Genomic DNA, 26111 nt, shown 5'->3' with positions numbered 1-26111 from the left:
GTCCTTTTAGGTCAGATCCAGCTTGAGTCCTCTGAGTTCTATGTCTAAAGTGCATAGTATCTTCAGTAATAGGCTCCTAAGTTCAACCTCTCAGAAGCAGACAGGGCAGTGGCAATACCTATATTGTTTTGGGAGTTTCTTGAACTCTCTGCTCAACTGCGCATAAGGTTTCTTAACACCTGTTTCTAATTTTTTTTTTTTCCTTTAAGGCTGGCATCTCTCACTAGTGCCTTAAAAACTCATTCTGTAGCCTAGCTGAAAGGTACAGGGTTTTTTGTTTGTTTGGTGTTTTGTTTTATTTTGTTTGGCTGGTTTTTCGAGACAAGGTTTCTCTGTAGCTTTGGAGCCTATCCTGTAATTTGCTCTGTAGACCAGGCTGGCCTTGAACTCACAGAGATCTACCTGCCTCTGCCTCCCGAGTGCTGGGATTAAAATCAAGCACCACCACTTTTCTGCTGAAAAATACAGTTGTTAGTAAATTTTTATCTTAAGATTCTTGTGGCTGGGCCTGGAGAGATGGTGTAGGCTAAGAGCTCTTGCTGCTCTTGCAGATGGGCCAGGTTTGTTTCCCGTGGTGGTTCACCCTCCAGTTCCAGAGGCTCTGATGCCCTCCCTTGTCTGACCTCTGTGAGAACCAAGCAGGCACATAGTGCATATACACATACTTGGGCAAAACACTCACACAAACAGTAATGAATAAATCAAATAAAATGTTTGAGAGGGAAAAAAGATTCTTTTGGGTTTTCATGCGGGATCTCTTTTTTTAAGATTTATTTTTTATTTTATGTATGAGTGCTCTGTCAGCATGTACAACTTATGCCAGAAGAGGGCATCAGATCTCACTTAGAGGTGGTTGTGAGTCACCATGTGGTTGCTGGAAGAGCAGCCAGTGATTTTAACCACTGAGCCATTTCTCCATCCCTGAGATGGGACCTCTTATGAAGCCCCTTGCCCTCAAAGTAGCTATATACATTAAAAACTGTAGCCCATGTTGCCAAAGTGTCCTTCCTAAACTAGAAACTAGATAGACTTCTATTTGGAGGTAATTAGGTCATGGGCACATGTGTATATCAAGCCCTATAGTATCTTGCATTAATTTATTTCTTTTTGGGGGGATAATCTCACTATGTACGCCAGGCTGGTCTCAAACTTAGAGATTCATCTATGACATTAAAGGTGTGCACCACCACTACCTGGCTAATGTTTCTACACACACACACACACACACACATGAATACTTTATCTACGTGTCTGTACCACAAGCATTCCTGGATTCCATGTAGGTCAGAATAGGGAATCAATCCCTAGAATTGGAATTAAGGATTGTTGTGAGAGACCATAAGGGTACTGGAGAGATGGCTCAGTAGTTAAGAGCACTTATAGAGGACCTCAATAGGGTCCAGTTCCCAGCATCCACATGGCAGCTCACAGCTATTTTTGCCTGGTGCCTGGAGAGGCCAGAAGAGGGTTCAGATCCCCTGAATCTGGAGTTACAGACAATCATTGAGTTGCCAGTGGTGCTGGGACTGGAAACCAGGGTTTCTTCAAGAGCACCAGTGCTTTTAACTGTTGAGCTGTCTCTTCAGCCCCCATTTTTAATTTTTTGAGAAATCTCCAAGCTATTTTTGAGGAGGCTGGAGTGAACAATTAAGAGCCTTGATACTCTCCTAAGGGACCCTAATTTTGTTCCAGCACCCATGTCAAGTGACCTCCAGCGCCCTCCCCAGAGGATGGGGCACCTTATAACATACACTCACAGAGATGCATACACATACACACCAGTAAAAATGTCTTAAGATCTTACCAAATAAAAGAGGTAGCAATCCACATGCCCAGCTGTCCGTCCTCCAAGGTCTCCTCTTCGTCTGCACCACAGCACTCTCCTCTCCTCAGACTCCAGTGAGGTGGGTTAAAGTTGCTGGGCTTCCATTTTCTGGATTGGTGTTAATGGTTTTCCACATGGGCTGGTTATTTCTTAGACTCTCTATTCAGCTTTCTAGGAAATTGAAACTACAAACAAGAGCTTTGGGTTTATTTTTCAGTTGGGTTTTTTGCTTTGTTTTGTTTTTCTTTTTGCTATTGGTTGGGGTCTATGTATCTTCTGGAAATAAGACTTGGAGCCGGGGTGTTGGTGGCACATGCCTTTAATCCCAGGACTCGGGAGGCAGAGGCAGGAGGATCTCTGTGAGTTCGAGGCCAGCCTGGTTTACAGAGCTATTTCCAGGACAGCCTCCATAGCCATACACACAGAGAAATCCTGTCTCGAAAAACCAAAAAGGAAAAAAAAAAGACTTTACTGGTTCAGTGTCATGAGACAACATTTCCCTAAGGTTTTTTTCTGATAGTTTCCTAGTTCCAGTTATCTTTGTTTTTGTTTTTGTTTTTTTGTTGTTGTTTTTTTGGTGGGGAGGTTTGTTTGTTTTCTGGTGTTGTTTTGTTTTGCCTTTTCTGGTTGTGGTTCCAGGAAACAAACCCAGAGCCTTGCACATGCCAGGAAAAGTGTTCTAATATTGACCTATATCCCTATTTAGAGTCTCAATCCATTTTGAGTTGATTTTACATGTGATGAAAGACTAGTTTTATTTTTTTATGCATGGAGTCAGTTTTCCCAGTATTACTTACAGATACTTTCCTTTCTACACTGTGTGCCCTTGTCAACTGTGTTGAAAATCATTTGATGATGATAGATATGTGGATTTATTTCTGTATTCTCCACTCTGTTTTATTGTTTTTTATACCAATACCATGCTGTTTTGGTTACTGCAGATGCGTGGTATTTCCTAGGGTTGGTTGGTTGTTTTTGAGGCAGTGTCTTGCCATGTACTACTAGCTAGCCTGAAACTCCTAACAGCCTGGCCTCAGTCTTGGGGCAAGCCTACTGCAGAGGTGATTGAGTCAATTACCCATGCCCGGACCTGCACACTGTGTTATAAAGTTGAGTGCTGTAACTGGGCATGTTGGGCCGCATATATTTAATGTTGGCAGAGGCAGGTAGATATCTGTGAGCTTGAGGCCAACAAGACCTGCATAGTGAATTCTAGACTTGTAGACCAGCCAGAACTACAAAATGACACTTTGTCTTGAAAAACCAAAAAGAAGGAAGGAAGGAAGGAACAGAAATTAAATAAATACCATTTAAAAGTTAGGTATTATAATGCCTTCAGCTTTGTTTTGTTTTTTTGTTGTTTCTTTTGCCATGCTGGGGATGGAGGCCAGGAACTTACATATGCTAGGCAAGTGTTATACCACAGAGCAAAACCTCTACCTTTGTTTTTGTTGTTTTTATGTTCATTTTCTCTCTCTCTCTCTCTCTCTCTCTCTCTCTCTCTCTCTCTCTCTCTCTCTCTCTCTCTCTCTCTGTGTGTGTGTGTGTGTGTGTGTGTGTGTGTGTGTGTGTGTGTGTGTGTGTATGTGTGAGTGCGCACGTTGCAAGTGTATGGACACCTGAGAGGTGAGAATATGTACATGGAGACCAGATGAGGCCATGCTATGTCCTGTCATTCTCTGCTCTTTTCATTTGGGACCTGGCACTGGTGAAGTCAGCACCAGCCCCACCTGCCTTCAGGGCCAGTGCTCAAGTCATTACATGGCTGCTAGGACCTGTACTCTGCTCCTCATGATTAAGCGGTAGGTGCTCTTAGATAAACCCATGAGCCGCCTCACCAGCCTCTCCAGTTTTGTTCTTTTTTTCCTCAAGATTGTTTTGTAACATCATCATTCTCTTTTCTTGAACCTCTGGATAAAAGGAAGAAAGACAAATCAGTGACATGTTTTAAATGACATCATTAATTACAAAGAGGGCTTAGCAAAAACAGTGATTTAATTAATATATTGAAATAGGATTTGGCAAGAAGGGCTGTTTTCAAAGACTTTGAGACATTGATTGCCTCAAACTCAAAGCTGTCTTCTTTTTTATTTCTTTTAATTTATTCATTTATTACGAATACAACACCCTGCCTCTATGTATATCTACACATCAGAAGAGGACACCAGATTTCATTACAGATGGTTGTGAGCCACCATGTGGTTGCTGGGAATTGAACTCATGACCTCTGGAAGAGCAGTCAGTGCTCTTAACCTCCGAGCCACCTCCCCAGCCCAAAGCTGTCGTCTTCTGTACATGTGAAAAGTCACTGGACAAGGGTATAAAGCTCACACTGTAGATGTCTGGCTGCAGCTTGATTTAGCTCTTGGGTTTTTGCCTAAGTATCATGTATTGGTTTGGGTATAGTCAAGCCATAGAAACCACCCAGTATTTTAATTTAATATGGACTTTCAAACTATAGTAGGATAGTAACTATAATGTGGAGTGTGAAGGGTGTGCTCGGACAGAGGAAGAGGAACAGAGGAAGGACATACTGGGGAGGATCGCCAATCCCCACAGTTGATGTTGAGACTGTTGAAGAAGCTGTAGCTGCAGCCCATTAGGTGGCTGGGTCATAGAGGCCATGACAGTCAAATAGGAAAGAACCACATTTTGGAGCACATAAAATAAGTGCTGACAGGCAACCCACAGAGGGAGTTAGGCTGTAGCTGTGCTACAAGATCTGGAGTCTGTGATGTTTATTACAGAAGGAACACAGAAATCCCTGGACGGGGTGCCTCTGAGACCTGGAGGACCTTCTCTGCAGGCCAGGACTATTATGCCACCAAAGGACTCTTTGCTCTGGCCACATAGCATAGGTATAGGCCTTTCAGATGATTTCCAAACACCCCTGTATATATGTGTCACTAACGGGCTCATGGCAGAACACAGATGAGAAGCACCCTCTAACTAAACTGAGCTTTGTATTGGTGTACAGAAGAAATGCTTAAGCAACCAGGAGTCCAGTACCACAAAGCAGATCCTTACACTCACGTTTTAAAATAAGGCAAAATATTTTGACAAGGAGCACATTTCAGTCAACAGCAAAGCATTGACACATTTTCTTTCCCAAGAGATATGTTTTTTTAATGGGGCCGGGTTTGCAATGCCTCAGAGGTTAATTATATTACTGATTTTGCCAAGATCTCAAGTTTAGTTCTCAGCGCCTATGTGAGGTGTAGCTCCAGCTCCAGGGAACCTCTTGTGGCTTCTGTGGACACCTACACTCATAAACAGGCACATACACACACACACTTTAAAATCTAATCTTTTTAAAAGCACGCATACACACACACACACACACACACACACACACACACACACACACACACACACACACACGAGTTGAAGAGGACTGGAGAGATGACCCAGCAGTTAAGAGCACAGGCTGTTCTTCCACAGGACCCAAGTTCAGGTCCTAAAACCCACATGGTAGCTCACAAATTTTAACTCCTCTTCCAAGGGGCCTGACATGTGCTTGTCTTCCTAGGCACTAGGCACCATGTGGTGCACATGCAGTCATGCAGGCAAAATACTCATGTACATATAATAAAAACAAAATTACCAAAAAGATTTGAATAAATGAAATGTATGTTCTGATACAATGCTTGTATAAAAGATAAAATAGTAATAACCAAGAAAAAAAGGTGGGTTTATTTTTGTTTTTGTTTTTTTTTTTTTTTTGTGCTTTGAGAAAGAGTCTCTATGTAGCCCTACTGTCCTGGAACTCACCGGGTAGACCAGCTTGGCCTCGAACTCACAGAGAGCCACCTGCCTCTGCCTCCTGTGTGCTGGTATCAAAGATAATCGCCACCACATCTACCTAAGAGGAAAATTTAAAAGGAATGAAATGAGAATAGTAGCCTCAGAGATTTAAAATATTAAGTCTCAGAAATTAGCCAGAACGTAGATCATAAATTGCTAAAACAATAGAAAATCTGAAAATGAATACCAATATATAGGGAGATTTAAGATGTCTTTTCAGAGTAGTGGTAGAAAGCTGGGCTCTTTAATTACTATTGTAATGGTAGGCATTTTAAGAATAATAAAGTTGCGGGCTGGAGAGATGGCTCAGAGGTTAAGAGCACTGGCTGCTCTTCCAGAGGTCCTGAGTTCAATTCCCAGAAACCATATGGTGGCTCACAACCATCTGAAATGAGATCTGGTGCCCTCTTCTGGCGTGCAGGCAGAACATTGTATACATATAAATAAATAAATAAATCTTTAAAAAGAAAAAAGAATAATAAAGTTGCATCTGTATGTCTTTAGCCCAAACATATTCTCTACTAATCAGATTTTAGTGTAAACAAAGTAGCCTAAGAACATCTGAAGAAACCATGGGAAATTTCAGGTTGGAATGGGCTAACTGTAAAACAAAAGGCTGAATGTAACACGATAAATAAAAGACCCAGAGACTGATATTGGGGTTCAAACTTCAAGCTGAAGGTCAGAAAAACAAAATAGCGGGTCACTAGCTCTCACCACTACTTCAGGCAGAATGGGCTGATCCTGCTGTCAATCCTTGGTGTGGCTGGAGAATCCTGAGACTGTCTTCCTATCTTCCTTGATACTTAGCCTCCCTATCTTTAGCATGGCTGGAGAATCAATGCCTCATCTTCAGTGTGACTAGAGAATGAATGCCTCCTACTGAATACTGAAGACCCTGCTTCTATCTTTTATACCCCTCTAGCGCTGGGATTAAAGGCATGTGATCTGTTAGTCTTTTAGACTCATTCAGTCTCGTGTATCCCTTAATCTCAGAGAGATCCATCTATTTCTTAATCCTGAGTCCTAGGATTAAAGGTATGTACAACCACCTCCTGGTTTCTGGTTGCTGGGATTAAAGGTGTGTGCCTGGCTTCTATGGCTTGTGGCTGACTTGGTTTTCTGAATCCTCAGGCAAGCTTTAATAAATCATAAACAATATATCACCACAGCTATAAAGTATACTGCATAAAAATAAAGAAGTTCTAGAGCCAACCCTGGTGGTACACATCTGTAGCCCTGGCACTTAGGAGGTAGATGCAAACCTGAGGCTGGTGAAAAGATTGGCTGCTCTTGCAAAGGACCCAGGTTTGGTATCCAGCACCCACAGTGCAGCTCACAACCATCTATGACTCCAGTTCCAGGAGCTCTAGTGCTTTTTCTGGCCTTTGTAAGCACTTGCTCACACACATAGCACACATATATACATTCGGGCAAAACACTCTTATACATTAAATGAAAATAAATAAGGCCGCGCTGTAGTGGCACATGCATTTAATCCCATCACTCGGGAAGCAGAGGCAGGTGGATCTCTGTGAGTTGAAGGCCAGCCTGGTCTACAGAGCAAGGGCCAGGACTACACAGAGAAACCCTGTCTCTGAAAAAAAACAAAAATAGAAAGAAATGGGAAATGCTTTAATAGTCTCGGGCTAGTGATTTATTAGGCAGGTAAATTTATATAGCAAGATTGAAAACACAATGTGGTTGATATACTCTGTGTCTCTCTGTGTTTATTGAGGCTGGTGACATGACTCAGCAGCGCTCTTGCAGAGGACCATCTGTAACTCTAATTTTAGGTGTTTGATGCCTCTTCTGACCTCCTCAGGCTCCTACATGCATGTTGTACACATACATGTAAACAGAAATGCATACACAAAATATAAAAATTTACACATTTTCAAGTTACCTCTTTAGAGAAAGCAAGTATCAGTCAAGTATTGTGACACATGGTTATAGTTCGTCCTTCTCTGGAAGCTAAGATAGGTGGGTTGTCTCAGTTCAGGAGTTGAAGGCCAGCTTGGGCAAAATAGTGTGAGCCCAGCTCCAATAAGAAAGGAAGTAATGTGTGCCATCCTCAAATAAGAGTGATAGGACTGGTAGATTACTCAGACCAGATAGTTGGTACTGAACATGGGGTACAAAAGGAATCCCACATTTTTACTGCATATACTTAAAAACTCAGAGAACAATGCTAAAGTTAAGCATTTCGATGTTGATTCTTTGACCATTGAATATATCTGTGGAGCAGAACACTGGAGAAGGATGGACCACTGGACTTACGGAGGTCCCTGTGCCACAAAGCTTACTTGGGGAAAGCTAGTTATTTCTTAGCCAGCAGAAGAGGTTGCACAGAAAACATGAAAGAAATAAAAACTGAGTTCCAGAAATAAGTTAAACATAAAATAAATGCACATAGTTGAGCATGGTAACACATGCCTTTAATCTCAGCAGTGTTGGTCGGATCTCTGAGTTAAAGACCAGCTTGGTCTACATAGTGAGTTCTAGGACTGTATAGTGAGACTTCCTTTCAAAAAAAGAATAAAGGAACCATAAAGTAGATGTAAACCAAAAATAAACACATATGTTTCTCCATCCCCAATAACCAGGACAACAATAAAGGATGTTACCTTCTCCAAACCTCAGCAATGAATGAAAGGGTAAGAACTTTCAGGAATTCAGCTATTTTTATGAATTGGCAATCTATATCCATGGTACCAGGAAGGGCTGCCAACCCTAAGCTGAGGTTCTAGTTTACAAGGGCCCTAGGTTGGTTGTTTAGTGCCTTCACCTTCAGCCCTGACAGAAAAATGCATAGCCACCTCCTTACCCTGCATCTGCTAAGTTCCCTGGAGCACCTGAGCTGCAGCCCAGTACATCTGTGCCTGGGCAGCTGGGGCCCACAATGGCAGCCATGGAATCTGCACCTAGTCACCAAGGATGACAAGGTCTGTTGGCTCGTTCTACTGCTTGCATTTGGCAGAGCAGGATGACATTGTGTAACCTTTTTTTTTTTTTTAAGATATTTTACCTGCATATATCTGTGTATATATGCTTGCTTGGTATCCAAAGAGGTCATGAGGTTGGGTGCCCTAGAACTGGATCTATATATGGTTATACATTATGTAGGTTCTGAGAACCAAACCTGAGTCCTCTGCAAGAACAACAAGTGTTCTAAACAGCTGATGGTCATGTGAATGAGGTCAAGTGGCTTGGGCCATACTGACAGCTCTTGGCCACCCACTGCTAAGAGCATTTGGATCTGGAAATTAGTGATGAGGGAGTGTACAAAATGTGTCAGTGTCCTCAGCCCTGTCCACAGAATAGTAAGGCATCCACGTGAGGAGGTTTAAGCTCGTTTGATAACACAGTAAAGGAAAAGGACAACTGGGGCTCCTTGAGCCTGAATCCCCTATATGGACCTCAGCCCGTGACTCGTTGGCCAGCACCTGCCATCCCACATTAATAACTATACAGCGCGTTTAGTGCCAGTATCTCTTAGACAACAAACAAGGTTGACATGCAGTGCTTCTGGCTCCAGCTAGAAATGTATCTTCGTGTTGTAGGGATTCTGCTCCAGCACTATTTATCACATTTGGTGTCATCTAACTGGGCCCTAACCTCAGCTTGTAGGGATGATACCTGAGTGTTGGAGGTAGACTCCAGCTCAGATCTGCACCATCTCTGATAGTTCACTTGTATCTGCTGTTTCCCAGGATGTCAACTTTGTAGCCTAGAACCCACAGGAGCTAGCCTTCTGCAGTAAGATGGGGATGTTGCCTCAATAAACACCAGTGGCCAGAATTCTGACCGCTGGGCTTCAAAAAAATTGGGAAGTTGTAGTTCCACAAAAAATGCCCTAAGACTTTGCCAGCTCCTGAGAATACCTGAAAAAGTATTGAGCAGGGCGGTGGTGGTGCACGCCTTTAATCCCAGCTCTCCGGAGGCAGAGTCCAGAGGAGCTCTTGAGTTTCAGGCCAACCTGGTCTACAGAGAGTTCCAGGACAGGCTCCAAAACTACACAGAGCCTATCTTGGGGGTGGGGAGCACCCTTGACCTTCATTTGACTTAACTCATTTGTGTTGAGACTTGAGAAGTGTGGAACCACACAGCTATTTACTGTTCTGTCCTTGACACAGGGCCTCAGTACAACTACAGAAAACAAGTGCATAGTAACGCCACAGGGAATGGTACTGTCTGTCTGTCTGTCTATCTATCTATCTATCTATCTATCTATCTATCTATCTATCTATCTATCTATCTGTGGTTTATTTTGGAGACATGGTTTCTCTATGTAACAGCTCTAACTGTCCTAGAACTCTCTTTGTAGACTAGGCTGGGCTCAAACTCACAGAGATCCACCTGCCTCTGATTGCCTAGGCTCTTGGTTTTGTCCTCAGTGCTGCATTTTGTGCACACCTTCAATCCTAGCACCAGGGAGGTGAAGACAGGAGGACCAAATGTTCCAGGTCTTCCTCAGGTACATAAGGGGTTAAAGGCTAGCCTAGGCTAGAGTTTGTAAATAAGTAAATGAATAAAATGGAAGTGATTTTTAGAGCTGTCTATAAATAGAAAAACATCTGGTGACTATTGAGAGAAGACTAGCTATTACCTGGGATACGTTTTCAGGTTCACTGGAATCTGTCAAAGAACTAACGCTTTCCTCCCCCCTCCCCCATAAATTGACAAATCGGTTGTAAAATTCTTTATGGAAAAAAATTACCAAGAATAGTTAAAACAGCTGGGTAGGGGTGGCACACAACTGTAATCTCAGCATTTGGGAGGCAGAGCCAAGTGAATTTCTTTTTCTTTTTCTTTTTTTTTTTTTTTGGTTTTTACGAGACAGGGTTTCTCTGTATTGTTTTGGAGGCTCTTGGTCCAGCCCAGCCTCGAACTCACAGAGATCCGCCTGCTCTGCCTCCCGAGTGCTGGGATTAAAGGCAAGCGCCACCACCGCCCAGCCAAGTGAATTTCTAAATTCAAGGCCAGCCTGGTCTACAGAGCAAGTTCCAGGACAGCCAGGGCTATTACACAGAGAACCCCTGCTTCGAAAAACAAACAAACAAATAAATAATAGTTAAAACAGTCTTGAAGAAGGACCAGAGTAGATGCTTCACACTGATTTATTTTAAGCTTATGCAGTTTAGTTGGGTTGGGAAAATGGCTTAGTGAATAAGATTGTAAGATTGCTTGCTGCTCGAGTATGAGGAATTGAGTTAAAAAACAAACACCCACCAAAAAATTGAACATGGCTACACATGCTTGTGACCCCACTGTTGAGGGTGGAGATCCACTGGATAACTGTATAGCCTACCCAAAAAGGTAAGCTTCCAGTTCTGTTTTTTTTTTTTTTAATTATGCATGTGAGTGTTTGTCCTCTGTGTGTGCACACCATATGCATGCATGGTCTATCTCCTGGGAACAGAAGAGGGCATCAGATCCCCAGGAACTGTAGTTAGAGGCAGTTGTGAGCCCTCATATGCGTGCTGGAAATGGAACCTGGGTCCTGGAAGAACAAGTGCTCTTAATGACTGGCTATCTCTCTCTCCCTGAGAGACCTTGTCTGAAAGAAATAAGGTAAATAGAGATAAAGGAAGACACTCAACTGGCCTCCTAGCTTCTGTATACATAGGTATGAATATGTACCCACATAGTCCATGCGCATGTACCACACACACACACACACACACACACACACACACACACACACACACACACACAACAGTTAAATGTAAAGTAGTTGAAATGGCCAAGCATGACCTATAATCCCGACTCTCTAGACATTGAAGCATTGAAGTTTAAGGGATAAGGTGAGATTTCTTTTAATGGCAAATGTTGTGCTCTTCAGATTTTACTATAAAAAAACAAAAAATTAGGTGAAGCTGCAATAATCAAGACAGTGTGGTAGTAGCCTAAGGGTTGATTTCTGAGATGATGAGAGAGTAAGAGTCCAGAAGTAAACATCTAAAAGGAGTTGATTTCAACAAAAGCATCATGGCCATTCAGTGGAGAAGTAAATCTTTCTAACAAGCAGTGCTATGTTGCTATGTGTACATGGATTTGTATGTACAAAAGTTAGCTCAATAAACCAAAGATCCAATTATAGGTACCATTGTATGTGAATCTGGAGTAGGCTGTGGCCTTTTTCATATGACACTACATTTCTGAACAATAGAATATCATTGAATTTCAGGAAATTTAGTCTTTGGTTTCCCCCCATTAAATGCCATCATCAAAAGAGTGACTAGAAGGTGGCTGGCATGGTGGCACATGCTAGTAATCCAGCACCTGCAAGATTTACAGAAGGATCTTGAGTTTGAGGCTAGCCTTAGCTTTATTGCCAAACCTGGTTAGTAGATTCGGTGGGTAGGTAAGTAGATGATAAATGATAACTAGCTAGTTAGCTTCAGAGAGGTGGAGGGAGAGAGAAGAAGGAGATTGGTAGATGATTGATGGATAGAAAATTAGAAGACCATAAGATGGGAGAAAAAAAAGATACAAAATATACATCCAATTTAAGGACTGTTATCCAAAATATACAACCCCTCCCTCCATGTGTTCATTGGTGCTTTGGGATCAAACCCCAAGACCTTGTTTACATGACTAGGCAAGATCCATTCCTCTGAGTTTTATCCTCAGGCCACAAAGAATTTTTTTTTGAGACAGGGTTTCTCTGTGTAGCTTTGGAACCTGTCCTGTAGACCAGGCTGCCTCCCGAATGCTGGGATTAAAGGAGTGAGTGCTTCACCACTTCCAAGCTCATAAAGAACTCTTTTAAACTCAGTAAGAAAATGAACAACACAGTTAAAAAATGGGCAGAATTCCTGAACTGACATCTTGTAAAAGAAGAAACAAAGGAAATACACACTTGAAAGGCACTAGGTGTTGTGTGTCGTTGGAGAGTTGCACCTTAAAGTGATGACAGGGTGCAGCACTGATGCTTGCTGGGCTGAGGAGCATGCAGTTTCTTACAGAAGCAAGCGTACTCTCACCACACTTTACAGAACTCATATTCCTTAGACTGTTGCCCGGAAACCTTCACACACATTTACGTCAGCTGTGGTAGAAACTAGATAAGCTGGTACATCCCGGCAACAGAATGTCTAAGTCATTGCTAAAAGAGACATTACTGACTGGGTAGTGGAGGCCCATGCTTGTTATTCCAGCATCTGGGAGGCAGAGGCAGGAGAATCTCTTAAGGCCAACCTGATCTGCAGGGTGAGTTCCTGGACAGCCTGTTACACACAGACAGAAATCCTGTCTTGAAAAACAAATAATAAAAAAATTACTCTTTACTGCTTATAATTCCAGCACTAGGTTGATGTAGTCAAAAGCTTGAAGCTGGCCATAGGGAAAAGATTCAGTCAGTAAGTTGCTTGCTTACAACCACAAGGACTGAAGAACCTAGATAAAAATATGCCAGGTCTGGTAATACATACTTAGAATTTCTAAGCTATTGGAAACAAGGATCTCTGGGGCTCACAGTCTAGCCTAATCTAGTGAAAAAGTGGACAGGCTTCCTGAAGATAGCACCTATGGGTTTCTCTCCAGCCTTCACAAGTACATGCATTAGAAATAAAAAATATAGAAAGTCCAGCAAGATGGTAAGTGAACCTGATGATCTGAGTTCACTTTTTGGGACCCACATAGAAAGAGAAAACTCAGAGCTGGAGAGATAGCTCAGAGCATTGGCTGCTCTTCTAGAGGCCCAGAGTTCAATACCAAGCAACCACATGGTGGCTCACAACCATCTGTAATGAGATCTGTGCCCTCTTCTAGCATGCAGGTGTACATGCAGGCAGAACACAGTATACATAATAAATAATTCTTAAAAAAATAAGAGAAAACTGACACGTTATCCCCTGACACACACACCCCCATACACACACATGTACACATAAATACATAAATGTAATCTAAAGTTTGAGACAAGTCTGGATCACATACTGAAACACGTTCTCAGTATTTAAATAGATAAATAAGGCCGGGCGTTGGTGGCGTACGCCTTTAATCCCAGCACTCGGGAGGCAGAGGCAGGCGGATCTCTGTGAGTTCGAGACCAGCCTGGACTACCAAGCAAGTTCCAGGACAGCCTCCAAAGCCACAGAGAGACCCTGTCTCGAAAAACAAAACAAAAATAAATAAATAAATAGATAAATAAATATGCGTCAAAGAGGAAAATCAAGAGGTACTTGAGGCCACCCTGGGCAACATAACATTTCCAAGGAAAATATAACTGAAAAATTATTCTTTTTTAAAGTTGTTGCTGTTGTTGTTTTGTTTTTCAAGACAGGGTTTCTCTGTATTGTTTTGGAGGCTGAAAAACTATTCTACATTTGTTTATTTCGTGTATGGGCACACACATGCCATGGAATGCATGTGAAATCAGAAGACACTCTGGGCTATCTCACTTGTTCAAAAAATAAAATGCGTTAAAAAACGTAGGGCCAAGACAGAGAAACCCTGTCTAAAAAAAACCCACATAGGGCCAGATTTGGTGGCTTAGGCCTTTAATCCCAGCACTCAGGAGGCAGAGTCAGGCAGATCTCTGTGAGTTCAAGGCCAGCCTGGTCTACAGAATGAATTCCAGGATAGCCAGAGCTACCCAGAAAAACCCTGTCTCAATAAAATAAATTCTCTTGAAGGGCTGGAGAGATGACTCAAGTCATTAAAAGCACTGGCTGTACTTGCAAATGACTTGGCTTCAATTCTCAGCACCTGCATGGTGGCTCACAACTATAGCTCCAGTTCTACGGAGTTCATCACCCTCTTTTGACTTCTCAGGCACCAGACAGGCACACAGTGCATAGATGTACATGCAGGCAAAAACCCCGCATACATAAAATGATTTTTTAAAATAATAGAATAAAAAGAAACCCAGCAAAGGTTTACTATATTCATTAAATTCTTGCCAGACACTAAGCTATTCCTAAGCCATGAATAAGAATATATAGAAAACAAAATGGGTGCCTGTGTCGGGTAGAGCACCTGTCCAGCGTTCATTTAGCCCAGCACTGCTGACGGAGAGAAAGAAAGCCACTGAGTGTGCTTGTGTTTGTCACAGCAGCATTTCCATAGGAGGAGGCAGGGGTGTCTGGCAGGGCTACCCAGTGAGACCTTGTCTCAGAACCCAAAAGGAACCAGAGAAAGCCATCCATTAAGGTGAACAGCTGGTTAGAAACTTTAGCAGAGTACTTGCCCAGTGGTTTGGGGACCTGAGTTCTATCCATAGCTCTGTCGACAAGGAATGCAATGAACAGGATTTTGACTTTTCAACTTAAAAGGAATGTGTGAGTGGAAGCAGGCATGAAGAATCCTTTTTTCTCTTTTCAGGTTAAAGAAGAAAGAGTTTAGTTTAGAAGAAATATATACAAACAAGAATTACAAGTCTCCTCCTGCAAACAGGTAACTCCTGTGGCTGGCTTAAGGGGTGGTGCTAGAATGACTGCTGCCTCTCACCTCTCTCACTTAGACATTTCTATCCATCTCTACCAGGAGTGGGTGGGGTTTTGTTGTTTTGTTTTTTGTTGTTTTTTTGGTGAGGCAGTCTCATTATGCAGACTTGACTAGCTGAAAATTCACAGATCTACCTGCCTCTACCTCTCGAGAGCTCTGGGATTAAAGGTGCTCCATGTCCGGTCCAGTACTGGGCTTTAGAAATAGCTGAACTTGGGCTGGAGAGATGGCTCAGTGGTTGAGCACTGCTCTTCCGGAGGTCCTGGGTTTGATTCCCAGCAACCCCATTGTGTCTCACAGTCATCTGTAATAAGATATGGTGCCCTCTTCTGGCCTGCAGACAGAACACTGTATGCATAATAAATAAATAAATAAATCTTTAAAAGAAATAGCTAGAATTGGGGTTTGGGTTCCAAATCCTTGAATCAGAAAAGAAGTGTTTGTGGGATTCTGTAGGCATAGATGTCTATTTACCTTGCACCTGTGTTTTACTGAATACACAGACTAGCTTCATCTGTGCTGTTAATTACTGTTTCAACCATGATTTCAAGCCCAAATACAGAAGCAGAGTCACTTGGCCACTTTTGGGTAAGTTTGAAGCAGTGACAGTTATTGACTATTTTGTATGGAATAAAGGAAGAGAGTCCTGGTAATTTATCCCAAGATTTTGTACGTGGGCTCTGCCTAGAAAGACATTTACTTACAGGAGACTATTCATTGCAGTGTTGCTAAGTAATAGGAAAGAAATGGGAAAAACTGAAAGTGCATTACTAGTGTTCTCATTCCACTTTGGTCTGTTTTATAATGAAATATAGTACATAGTTGTTGAAAATGAATAGACAGTGTTGTATTATATGGAAACAAGCTGTGGGGTCTATCCTAAGTAAGAGGGGCCCCATGTGCAGGACAGTGTGTTTTGTTTGCTGTTGTTGGGAAATGTACCATCACTTAGCAAATTCTAGGCCTATTCAAGGCTTGTCCCTAAACCCAGTGACCCTCCCTCCGCCTTCCTGGTAGTTGGTATTATAGACTTGCATCACCATACCTCACTTTCCTCTTTTGTTACTGTTGTTTGGCCGGTTTTGAGACAGGATTGATCTGTATGATCCTGGCCATCCTGGAACTTGCTCTGTAAACCAAACTGGCTTCCAACTTAGAGATCCACTTACCTCTGCCCCTCCTGAGTGCTAAGATTAAAAGTGTGTGCTTCTGTGGCCCAGCCTAAATATCCTTTTTTTTTTTTTTAAGACCATGCTGAAAGCTAGGTGGTAGTGGTGCACACCTTTAATCCCAGCACTCGGGAAGCAATGGCAGGTGCATCTGTGAGTTGGAGGACCAGAGGGAGTTCCAGGACAGCCAGGGCTACACAGAGAAATCCTGTCTTTAAAATACTTTAAAAAAAAAAAAAGCCGGGCGTTGGTGGCACACTCCTTTAATCCCAGCATTCAAGAGGCAGAGACTGGTGGATCTCTGTGAGTTCAAGACCAGCCTGGTCTACAACAGCTAGTTCCAGGACAGCCTCCAAAACCACAGAGAAACCCTGTCTGGAAAAACCAAAAAAAAAAAAAAAAAAAAAAAGTTGGTGTTGCAGTCCCTCATGTGTAGTAGACAGATGCTCTATATCCCTACCCACCAGTTTTCATTTGTTTTATTTTTTATTATTTTTGTGGTTTGTGAGCTAATAGATTTGTTCACAAAAGGAAAACTCAGAATTGAGGTAGAGGTCCTTATGGCTCATGGAAAGTAACAGGTTTACTGTCTGGAGCCTGGTATGGTAGATGAGCATGTCTGTTATCTAAACCCTTGGAAGGCAGAGGTGGGGTGGTCAGGAATTTAGGGTCATCCTAAGCTGCATAGGGAGTTCAAAGCCAGTCTGGGTTGTGTGACAAAAGATTTGCTGTTTGCCCAGTGTCAACTACTGTGTTACTTAAATGTGTCTACATATTGACTTTGAAGAAAATACACAAAATGAGCAGTTACCAGTATTATACATACTGGAATGAGGAACTAGTTTCAATTTTTCTGTATACCCTTAAGTTTGAACCTTCTACCTTTGTGCACATATTTATAAAGCGTGTGTGCTTTTTCCTATGCATAGAAATAGCTGGCCACAGGACAGAGTCATGTTGAGAATCGATGCGGGCAGCTTTTGGTTGGTGTAGTAGTCCAGACAGGCTCTGAGTCCATCTGTTAGTGATCTAGTTGTGCTCTGTCCTCAGGTGTTTAGAGACCATCTTTGAGGAACCCAAAGAACGAAATGGTACACTCATCTCTGTCAGCCAGCAGAAAAGGAAGCGTGTCCTAGAATTCCAGGATTTTACCATCCCCCGAAAGAGACGAGCTCGAGGCAAAGTGAAGCTGGTGGGCAGCTTCACCAGGGCCCAGAAGGCGGCTCTGCAGACTCGGGAGCTGGATGCGCTTTTGATTCAGAAGCTGCTGGAACTGGAGACTTTCTTTGCCAAGGAGGAGGAGCAGGAGCAGTCAGCAAGCTGCTGAGAACACCGCAGGGTCTCCATTTGAATCTTTTCAGAACTCCCTGAAAGAGGTTCCCTGATTTTGCCCTATGCCCAAACCACTCACAATGCCCAGTCGGTGAATTTTTACTTATTTCAAGGTGCAGCCTTTTTAGGAGCTGTTGAAGAAGGCCCTCTAATTCTACTGCTGAGTATAGAGCCTCAGGAATGCTCCCTTTCTCCTGGGAATGGTCCTGAGTGGCATCAGGCCACCTCCTTCCCTTCTCTCTCATCACAGGTGGAAGAAGCCACACATCTTAAGCAACACTAGGAATCTAAGGACTCGGTGTTTGTGCATCCACGTGAAAGTTCCTCTCTGTTTATGGTGCTGCTTGACCAAGACGTAGAAATCCAGCCTGGGGGGCTCCTGGCCACGTGGCCTGTGTGTTCCCACCAGCTCCTTTCAGTGGTTGAGAAGGAATAACTGAGTCTGTCTGCCCAGGACCTTTAGTCTGAAAGAATGTGTGTTTGTGTGTTTGTGGCTTTTCCCCATCTTTCTCCCATCTGTGACTGCGGGTCACTAGTGCCAGAGGAGCCCGTCCAGGCCCCAATGTAAGTTGCACTTTTTTAATGTTGTGGTGTTGATTATTTTCCCTTTTTTGTTTTTATATTATTGCTGCATGTTTGGGGTCTCTAAATGTGATTTTAAACACTTTGTAAGACATTAAGGAGAAAGACAATGCATGTCTTAAGAGAACTTGTGACAGGCATTTGATCAGCACATTGATAGGGGCGTGTTTCCATTCATGTGTTTCAGGCAGCCCCTCCCTGTCTCCCGCTTCTCATGTAGCTCATTAGAGGAAGCACTTTTTCATCCTCCTTCCCAGTCTTGCCCACTTAGCACACATACCTGGTTAGTGACGTGTAAAAGCAGACCTCTCACATAACCATTTTAAGAAGATTAAGGTTGAGTGTGGTTTTTCTCTGAAATGACGGAGTTGGGAACAGTGGTGCTAGGGGCTGACCTAGAGCATTTCTTGAATGTCTGCTTCAGGAATAGGAGAGAGTTAGTTGATTGACAGATGAGACCTAGCCATCCATCCCTTCAGCAAGATCCCCAATCCCAGAGCCAGTGCTCTCTGAGAGTGCCTCATGAACTCTGGTCCTTTGTCAAACCTACTGGAAATGATTGCATGCTGGAAGTAGTGCAGTTTCTAGGGTTGTCCCAGAAAGAGTCTGCAGGCAGTAGGCTGCCGTGTCTGAGCAGCAGCCCCACAGAGCTGTCTTCCCACCGTGCCCTCACCATGCCACCTCCTTTCCTCATGTTTTCTCATTCCTGCTCTTTACAGCTATCCCACAGTTTGTGTTCCAATAGTTACCATTCCTGGCTGATGAGTAAGATGCTCAACCCAGCCATTGGACACTGGTCACCTCTTCCCATCCTCCCAGCTCAGTCCAGGGATGTTTCCTGTCTGTCTGAAGAGAAGAGTGAGTGGTGCTGTGCTGGAATGTTAACCAGTACTCCTAGGATTCTTTCATCCTCTTGTTTAGTAGCCAGGGAGAAGGGTGAAGCTTTGAGGTCTTTTTGTGCCTTTTTTTGTAGGTGGATGGTCTGGGCCACACTAGAACAGAAAAATAAACATGAGCAGAGGGGAAAAAAATGTACTATGACCTTTACCACCCCAGCTGTTAAATAAGTTAACAGGCACATGCTTGTCTGGGAGGCTTTGAAGGTCATGACCCCATAGGATTAGAAGAGTGGGCTACCACACTGATCCTCATTGATGTGTGCAGATCCTCCTGTTTTACCCGTGTTGCCTAGACCATACAAATGTGGCCTCTGTTCACCTCAGTACCTCTCCCTTCCTGGGGCAGGATTCTTAGATACTCTGTGATCCGAACTCTGTCCTGTTACTGCAGGAAGTACTAAGACACTGTACATTAGACAGCTTTCAAGCTAGCAGGCAGTAGGCGGCCATTCATTAGTCTCACTACCAGATCACCCAGGAGACAAGAGATGAGGTGTGCACAGCTGTGGCACCAGCAGCATGACAGCAGACCTTCAGGATTTGCCCATGACAAGTAGGGCACTTGAAAGGCTGGGAGCACATCTGAACAGTGGCAGAACTAGAGAGATCCAGTCCATCCTTGCCCTGGGAATGTAGGGGGAGCAGCAGTTCTTGGCCTTCCCTTAACAGGCTCTTCTACTTCCAAGCAAAGAGAAGTTGACTCATTGGGTCAGTCCATACTCAGCCACACCTGTCACACTGTCCACTTTCACTCTGATCGACCAGCCTCAGGGACACATCAGTGTCCTTGGAACCCGTGGCCTCTGACTATGAAGGGAGATACTGGCGGTTGGCATGTCACCTGCCAGGACTACGGATCTGTTCTGTGATGGGAATTGGTAGAATTTCTAAGGATGGGGTGTCCCCACCCCAAGTATTGAAGTCGCCATTAAGCACAACTGAATAGCGCTTACCTCTGAAGTTACGGCTATAGGGAAAGGAGAGAGCTCAGGTCTAACCAGATGTCAGCCATTTCCTTTGCCGTCTTTGAGTTTCCAGCTGTAACAGCCTCCTTCCCTCCGTTAGTGCCTCTCTTTTTTTCTGTCCTGCTGTCCTGTCCAGCTTTTCTCTCTGTTCATCTAGATGTACCTCATCACCTGTTAAAGCAGATTGCCTGCCTGCCTGCTGCCCTTACTGTAAGAGCTGACTGAGGGGGGAGGTGCAGTGGAAAGATGTGTAGCTTTGCCTTACTCGAGCCTGAAGAGCTCAGAAACTCATGCTGTGAATCCCGAACTTTGTGCTCCTCCAAGAGCTGTGAAAATCATGACTTTTTTTTTCTCACAATTTTGCCTGAAAGGGTCTTCTGTGAGGGCTCCAGAGCCAACCTGAGGTCAATTTTAGATCCCACTCTGTGGGCATCCTTCCCTGGGGTATATCCCCTGCCCCCCAGGCTTAGAGCAGCAGCAAGCCTGCGGGACTGTGGCAGCAGGTCCAGGGCTGCAGTGCAGCCAAGAGGACATGGCCCTTGACCTCCCAGGCTGGGGCCCCACCTGCTCTGTGTCGTGTGCATTAAGATCTGTGCAAGACCAACTTGTAGGTTGTGATACTTTCCTCCTGGCACCTGAGGGGAGGGGAGTGTGCAGTTGGTGCTTTCTTTGATCCCCTTGTTTTATTTCTATAGCTTTTCCCTTGGTATCATGAAAAGGGCCTTTGTAATGACCACACAATAGGTGGCTGTATCCAAAGCATAAATAATTGGCCAGAGGTATGGAATGTCCTCACCTGGACTCCTGTCAAGGAGAGGGCTGCTTTCCTGAACTGAACTTCTATATAGAACTGGCTAGGGAGACTTAGTTTTGTTCAAGTCACAATTAATAGTCCCTTTTAGCACACATTGAGCAGCGAGGCTTTCTTGATTGTGAAGCTGGGGTCCTCGTGTGGCAACCGTCCAGCACAGCATGCTGAGATTCAGGCTTGTTCTGTCTTTACGAGACTGACTGTCTGGTGTTGAACTGGGTTTGAATTCTCAGCAAGAGGCCCCCTTGAGCTGGTATCTGGGCCAGTAAGTTGCTGTCCCCAGTGTTCCTATATTATCATGGCTAATAGTTCAGTGAAATGTGTCCATCTTTGGTAATGTCGGTATACATGATGCCCCTACAGTTCCTTTTCTGTTTGATAGTTTGTGACTCTAAATGCCCACTGTTACATGAATTAATTTATGAAAATAAATTTTTCTTGAAAACCTTTCAGATAATTGTCAAGGCTATTTTGTTCTTAGGGTTTAATAGTAGATTAAAATTTTGTCAGTAATGATCCAAGGGTTAGGTTTTTGTTGTTTTTAAGTTGACATTCCAGAGCCTTGTATCAAGCATTGTCCATTCCAGAATGGTCACCCTTTCCCAAAACCTACCCCCTGTTTGGCACATGTCCAGAGTTCCACCTTTGGGTAGCCTCCAGAGGCTCGCAGAGCTTGGTGAAGCTGTCAGTGGTGGCCAGTCATCCCTTTCCCTAGGGTACCTAGGGACAGTCTGTTGCAGCAGTGTCATATCCAGTTAAATTAAATCACTGGTGAAGTATTTTGATTGTGATTTTTGGGATAGGAGTGTGTTGTTTGAGACAGGATCTTACTATGTAGCCTCACATACCATAAGAGGTCCATTTAGTGTTCTGTCCATCTTCTCACAGCCTAGCCTGACCCAGAACTCAAGATCTTCCTACATCAGTCTGTTGGGATTACAGGCAAACTGCAGTGGGCTAGGTGTGGAGATTTGGGCCCGTACTCCTAGCACCGGGGAGCATAAGGCAAGAGGATGGCCACAAGCGCAAGGCCAGTCTGGACAATAGAGCGAGGCCCTATCTCAGAAAACAAAACCAAATGAGTACTGCAACTCACTTTCTCATATGACAGAGGAGCCAGTGAAATGTTCATATGTGAGGACTGTCTCTGAAGTATAAATCTAGCAGGCTCCATTCATGTAGTTTTGAAACTGTCCCTTCTCCTCACCTGTCTTCCTAGTTGAGTGACTCGAACAGTTTGTGACAGTGCAGTGAAAGCGTCCTTTTCTTCTCACCACGCAAAAGCAGTGCCTCGATTTCCTTTTGGGCTCTGAGCTTGAGCACAAGGAACTCCATCCACGCCATGTTTCCTGCTTGAGAAATGTCCGATGGCTGTGCTGCTGTGTGTCAAAGAGCACTTACCCACACACAGCTAATTGACAACTAAGGCATTGCTACTAGACATCTCCCATCCCAGATTCTTGGCATTGGTGACTCCTCCTGAGTGAGAGGGCTAATCCTGATGCAAGATTTCTCCAGATGAGTTTAAATGATGGACTCATTTGTGGAAAACTCATTTGTACAATTCTTCTGGAACTTCTTTCAAGAGATGTTCTAGAAAAGTCCATGTGAACGGGCTTCAGCCTGGGCCCTGGTATTCAGGAGTGGATTAGAAACGCTCCCACCACATCCCTCCCATTCCTGCATGCTTACCTCTGTCACTTCACTCAGATCTCTGCATTCCCAGACCATTGGTCTTGAAAGTGGTCCCCTCCGATTCCATGTCCCCTACCCCCACCCCTCAAGGCTTTTTGTCGTGGCACCACCACCTCCTCGTCTGTGTTAATAACTGTAATATGAACTCTTCAAGATCAGGACCTTTTGTTAGCTCTAGTCCCTCCTGGCCTCTTTGGTATCTAGAACAATGTTTGATATTTACAACTGTTTACCGCCTAAACATTTTGGTCAATAAACTGCATATTACCATAAGATAGTAATGGAGCTGAAAATTCCTGTGGCCTATCAAGGTTACAGCTGTCATGATATAATGCAGTGTATTACTCAGGTCTTGGTGTTGGTGCAAACAAGCCAGTGTGTTGCTACTCGTGTAAAAATGTAGCACAGTTGTGTACAGTACATAATTGATAGTGCTAATAAATGACTTACTGATACATGTAAGTTTTTATTGTACTAGAGTATATTGTTTTTATCTAGTTTTCTTTTTCAGTTTTATTATGTATACAGTGTTCTGCCTAGATGTACACCTGCATGCCAGAAGAGGGCACTAGATCTTATCATACATGGCTGTGAGCCTCCATGTGGGTGCTGGGAGTTGAACTCAGGACCTCTAGAAAAGCAGGCAGTGCTCCCAACCTCTGAGCCATCTCTCCAGCCCCTTTGTTATTGAGAGACAGTCTCACTATGTAGCCCTGGCTTGCCTGAAACGTACTATGTAGTACAGTCTGACCTCAAACTCACAGAGTGTTGTGGGTAAAAGAGCTTACTGGACAACAAGCAGCAGCCTCAGCATCCCATGCTCCGTGTGTTAAGAAGCCACACTAGGTCAGGGGTGTAGTTCCGGTGATACAGCAGTTGCCTTGCGTGTGCAGTGTCTCAGGTTCCGTCTCCAGTTCACCTCCCTCCCTCTAAAAGCAGCCATCCTGAATGACAGACTTGTACCACTGTGGGCATTCACAATGTGACATTCACACAAAGAAATCACCTAAGCAACATCTAAGGACACATTTCTCAGACTGTCCCTGTGCATGATGAGGTGATGGCCCCTCAGAAAAGCTTCATGAATAGATGAGTGGCTTTCCCATGTATGGCTGCTGTATAGACTGGCCCAATTCCATTGCAATGGCTCTTTTAATACTTAAAGATGACAGCCGGGCATTGCTGGCTCACGCCTTTAATCCCAGCACTTAGGAGGCAGAGGCAGGCGGATATCTGTGAGTTTGAGGCCAGCCTGGTCTACAGAATGAGTTCCAGGACAGGCTCCAATGCTACACAATGAAACCCTGTCTTGAAAATACAAAAACAAAAAGAAAAACACATGAAAATGGCTTGATCTCTTCCTCCCTGCCTCCCTCCCTCCTCTCTCTCTCTCTCCCTCCCTCCCTCTCTCTCTCTCTTTCTCTCTCTGTCTCTCTCTCTCCCCCCCCTCTCTCCCTCTCCTCTCTCTCTCATTCCTTGTCATTCCTCGAAGAGCCTGTATAATGGCTGCTCGGGTTCTGATAACACCCAGTGTCTGGCTATATGCAGTTCCAGGAGCAGACACTCGCTGAAGGCCTTCCCCCCTTTGATTGGCTTACTGGAAGTGAGATCAAATTGGAGTCACCTACTTGGGTATACATGTCAGGATGGTAAAGTTGGATGTTTACTTGTGTAGGAATCCTTTTAAAGGTTTCTCCCTGCCTCTTTTACACACACACACACACACTTTTTTTGTTTTCATTTCCTGAGACAATGTCTCACTGTATAGCTGCCTCAGCCACCTGAGTAATGAAGTTTGCAAGTGCATGTCACCATGCCTACCTTAAAACAATACTGCTTCCTTTTTTTAAAAATTTTAATATTTTAAACTATGTGTATGTATGTAGGGGATTGGGGGGTATATGCACATGAATGCAGTACCTGTAGAGGCCAGAGGTACCAGATAGGAAGCTTGAGTTACAGGTAGTTGTGAGATGCCTGACATGGGTGCTGGGAATCGAACTCGGAAATTCTCATGCGTCTGCCTCCTGAGTGTTGGGATTAAAGGCATGTGCCACCACTGCCCAGCCAGACCTGGTCTTTCTATGTCTCTTTGACTTCTCAGGCCCCATGAGTTCAATGGGCCTCTTCTGTCACATGTTGTCACCATGATGAACTATGCGTGCCACCATAGGTTCAAAGCAATGGCCAACTCGAAACCTCTTCAAGTCAAAGTAAGCGTCTCCTCTTACTGTCCTTGATACTTCGTCATCATGATGGGAAGCTGACAAATACAGTATTTTACTTTTGAGGTTTTCCTGGGTTGGTATGCATCTGTCTGATTTCTTTTACAGCTTTGGAGTAAGCAATCATAGAAATGTGATTGGAGGACTGAGACGACTCAGTGGGTAAAGTGCATGCAGGCAACCTCAGTTCCTGAGTTCAGATCCCCAGCACCTGCAAAAGAGCCAGGGGCAGCAGCATCAATCTGCCCATCACCACTGGAAAAGTTGAGACAGGCAGGACTTGAAGGTTCACTTGCTAGTCAGTCTAGCCAAAATAGGGGGCTCCAGGTTCAATGAGAGACCCTAGCTAAAAAAATATGGTGGATAAGTGAAAGATATTGGTCATTGACCTCTGGCCTCTACACATACACAGGAGGTGTCTACTCACATGCCTACACTACAAACGCACACACAAGCTTGAAATTTGCTTGGAGAATGTCTTCTCTGATAGGAATTCAGAGTCAGTTATTGTATACAGAAAGAATGCAGGTTGAGTAGTCAGGTTGTGGTGGTGCATGCCTTTAGCCCTAGCACTTAGGAGGCAGAGGCAGGTGGATCTCTGAGCAAGTTCTAGGACACCCAGGACTACACAGAGAAACCTTGTCTTTAAAAACATGATGGCCAAGCAGGCAAGTAGCACCCCTCTGTGGGGACACCAGACCTTGAGCAGAGACCCACTTCCCCATTGGCCTGGGAGTAGGCAGCTGTAAGACAATGTTTACTAAAAACATGTTTACTAAAAACAATACAATGCCCGGGGCAACAAGTTCCTGAAAAGGGCTTGCCCACTGGATCTCGACCTTGTCCAAAAACTAACCGCCTCTTCTGACACACCCAAATCAGTTTGTGGTGTCAGAGCAGAACCAGCCAGGGGTAGAGAGAGAGCAGAAGCCTCTCTGGAGGAAGGCCTTTCCTGGGAAGTTTTCTTGAGCCTTTTTGGGGCCTGCTTAAAGTTTTCTTTACACCGTTGAACCAGTCTCTGTGTTGTCAATCCCCGACACCCTCCGCACGTTCTCGGATACAGGCTGCGCAGCAGACGCAGCACCCCTCAATGACTTCTGCATCAGTTCCTGCCTCCAGGTTCCTGAACTGTTTGATCTCCTGTCCTGACTTCCTTCAGTGAACCCTGATGGACAGTGAAATAAAAGTGTAAACCAAATAAACCCCTTGCTCCCGAACCTACTTTGGTCATGGTGTTTCATCACAGCAATACAAACTTTTAAGACACACCCTATTTCAAAAAGTAGAAAGTAAAGCCCACAAAGCTAAGCAAAACAAACAGTTGTAACTAATCAGATGGGCAAATGGGATA

The 26111-nt window shown here is 44.0% G+C and overlaps 1 protein-coding gene across 1 annotated transcript in view; it reads left to right on the top strand.

Moving 5' to 3' along the window:
• The window catches only part of Prr14l (proline rich 14 like), a 64906-nt gene extending 43614 nt beyond the window's left edge, over nt 1-21292 (top strand). Inside the window, exons 9-10 of the mRNA XM_040746866.1 lie at nt 14960-15031; nt 17302-21292. Coding sequence (XP_040602800.1) covers nt 14960-15031; nt 17302-17578 — 349 coding nt within the window. The 3' untranslated portion in view covers nt 17579-21292. The remainder of the gene's footprint in view (nt 1-14959; nt 15032-17301) is intronic.
• Nucleotides 21293-26111: the final 4819 nt, after the last annotated feature.

Source organism: Mesocricetus auratus, unplaced genomic scaffold (assembly GCF_017639785.1).
Source record: "Mesocricetus auratus isolate SY011 unplaced genomic scaffold, BCM_Maur_2.0 Super-Scaffold_100006, whole genome shotgun sequence".
Taxonomy (NCBI): domain Eukaryota; kingdom Metazoa; phylum Chordata; class Mammalia; order Rodentia; family Cricetidae; genus Mesocricetus; species Mesocricetus auratus.
This window is presented reverse-complemented; position numbering and strand designations above follow the sequence as displayed.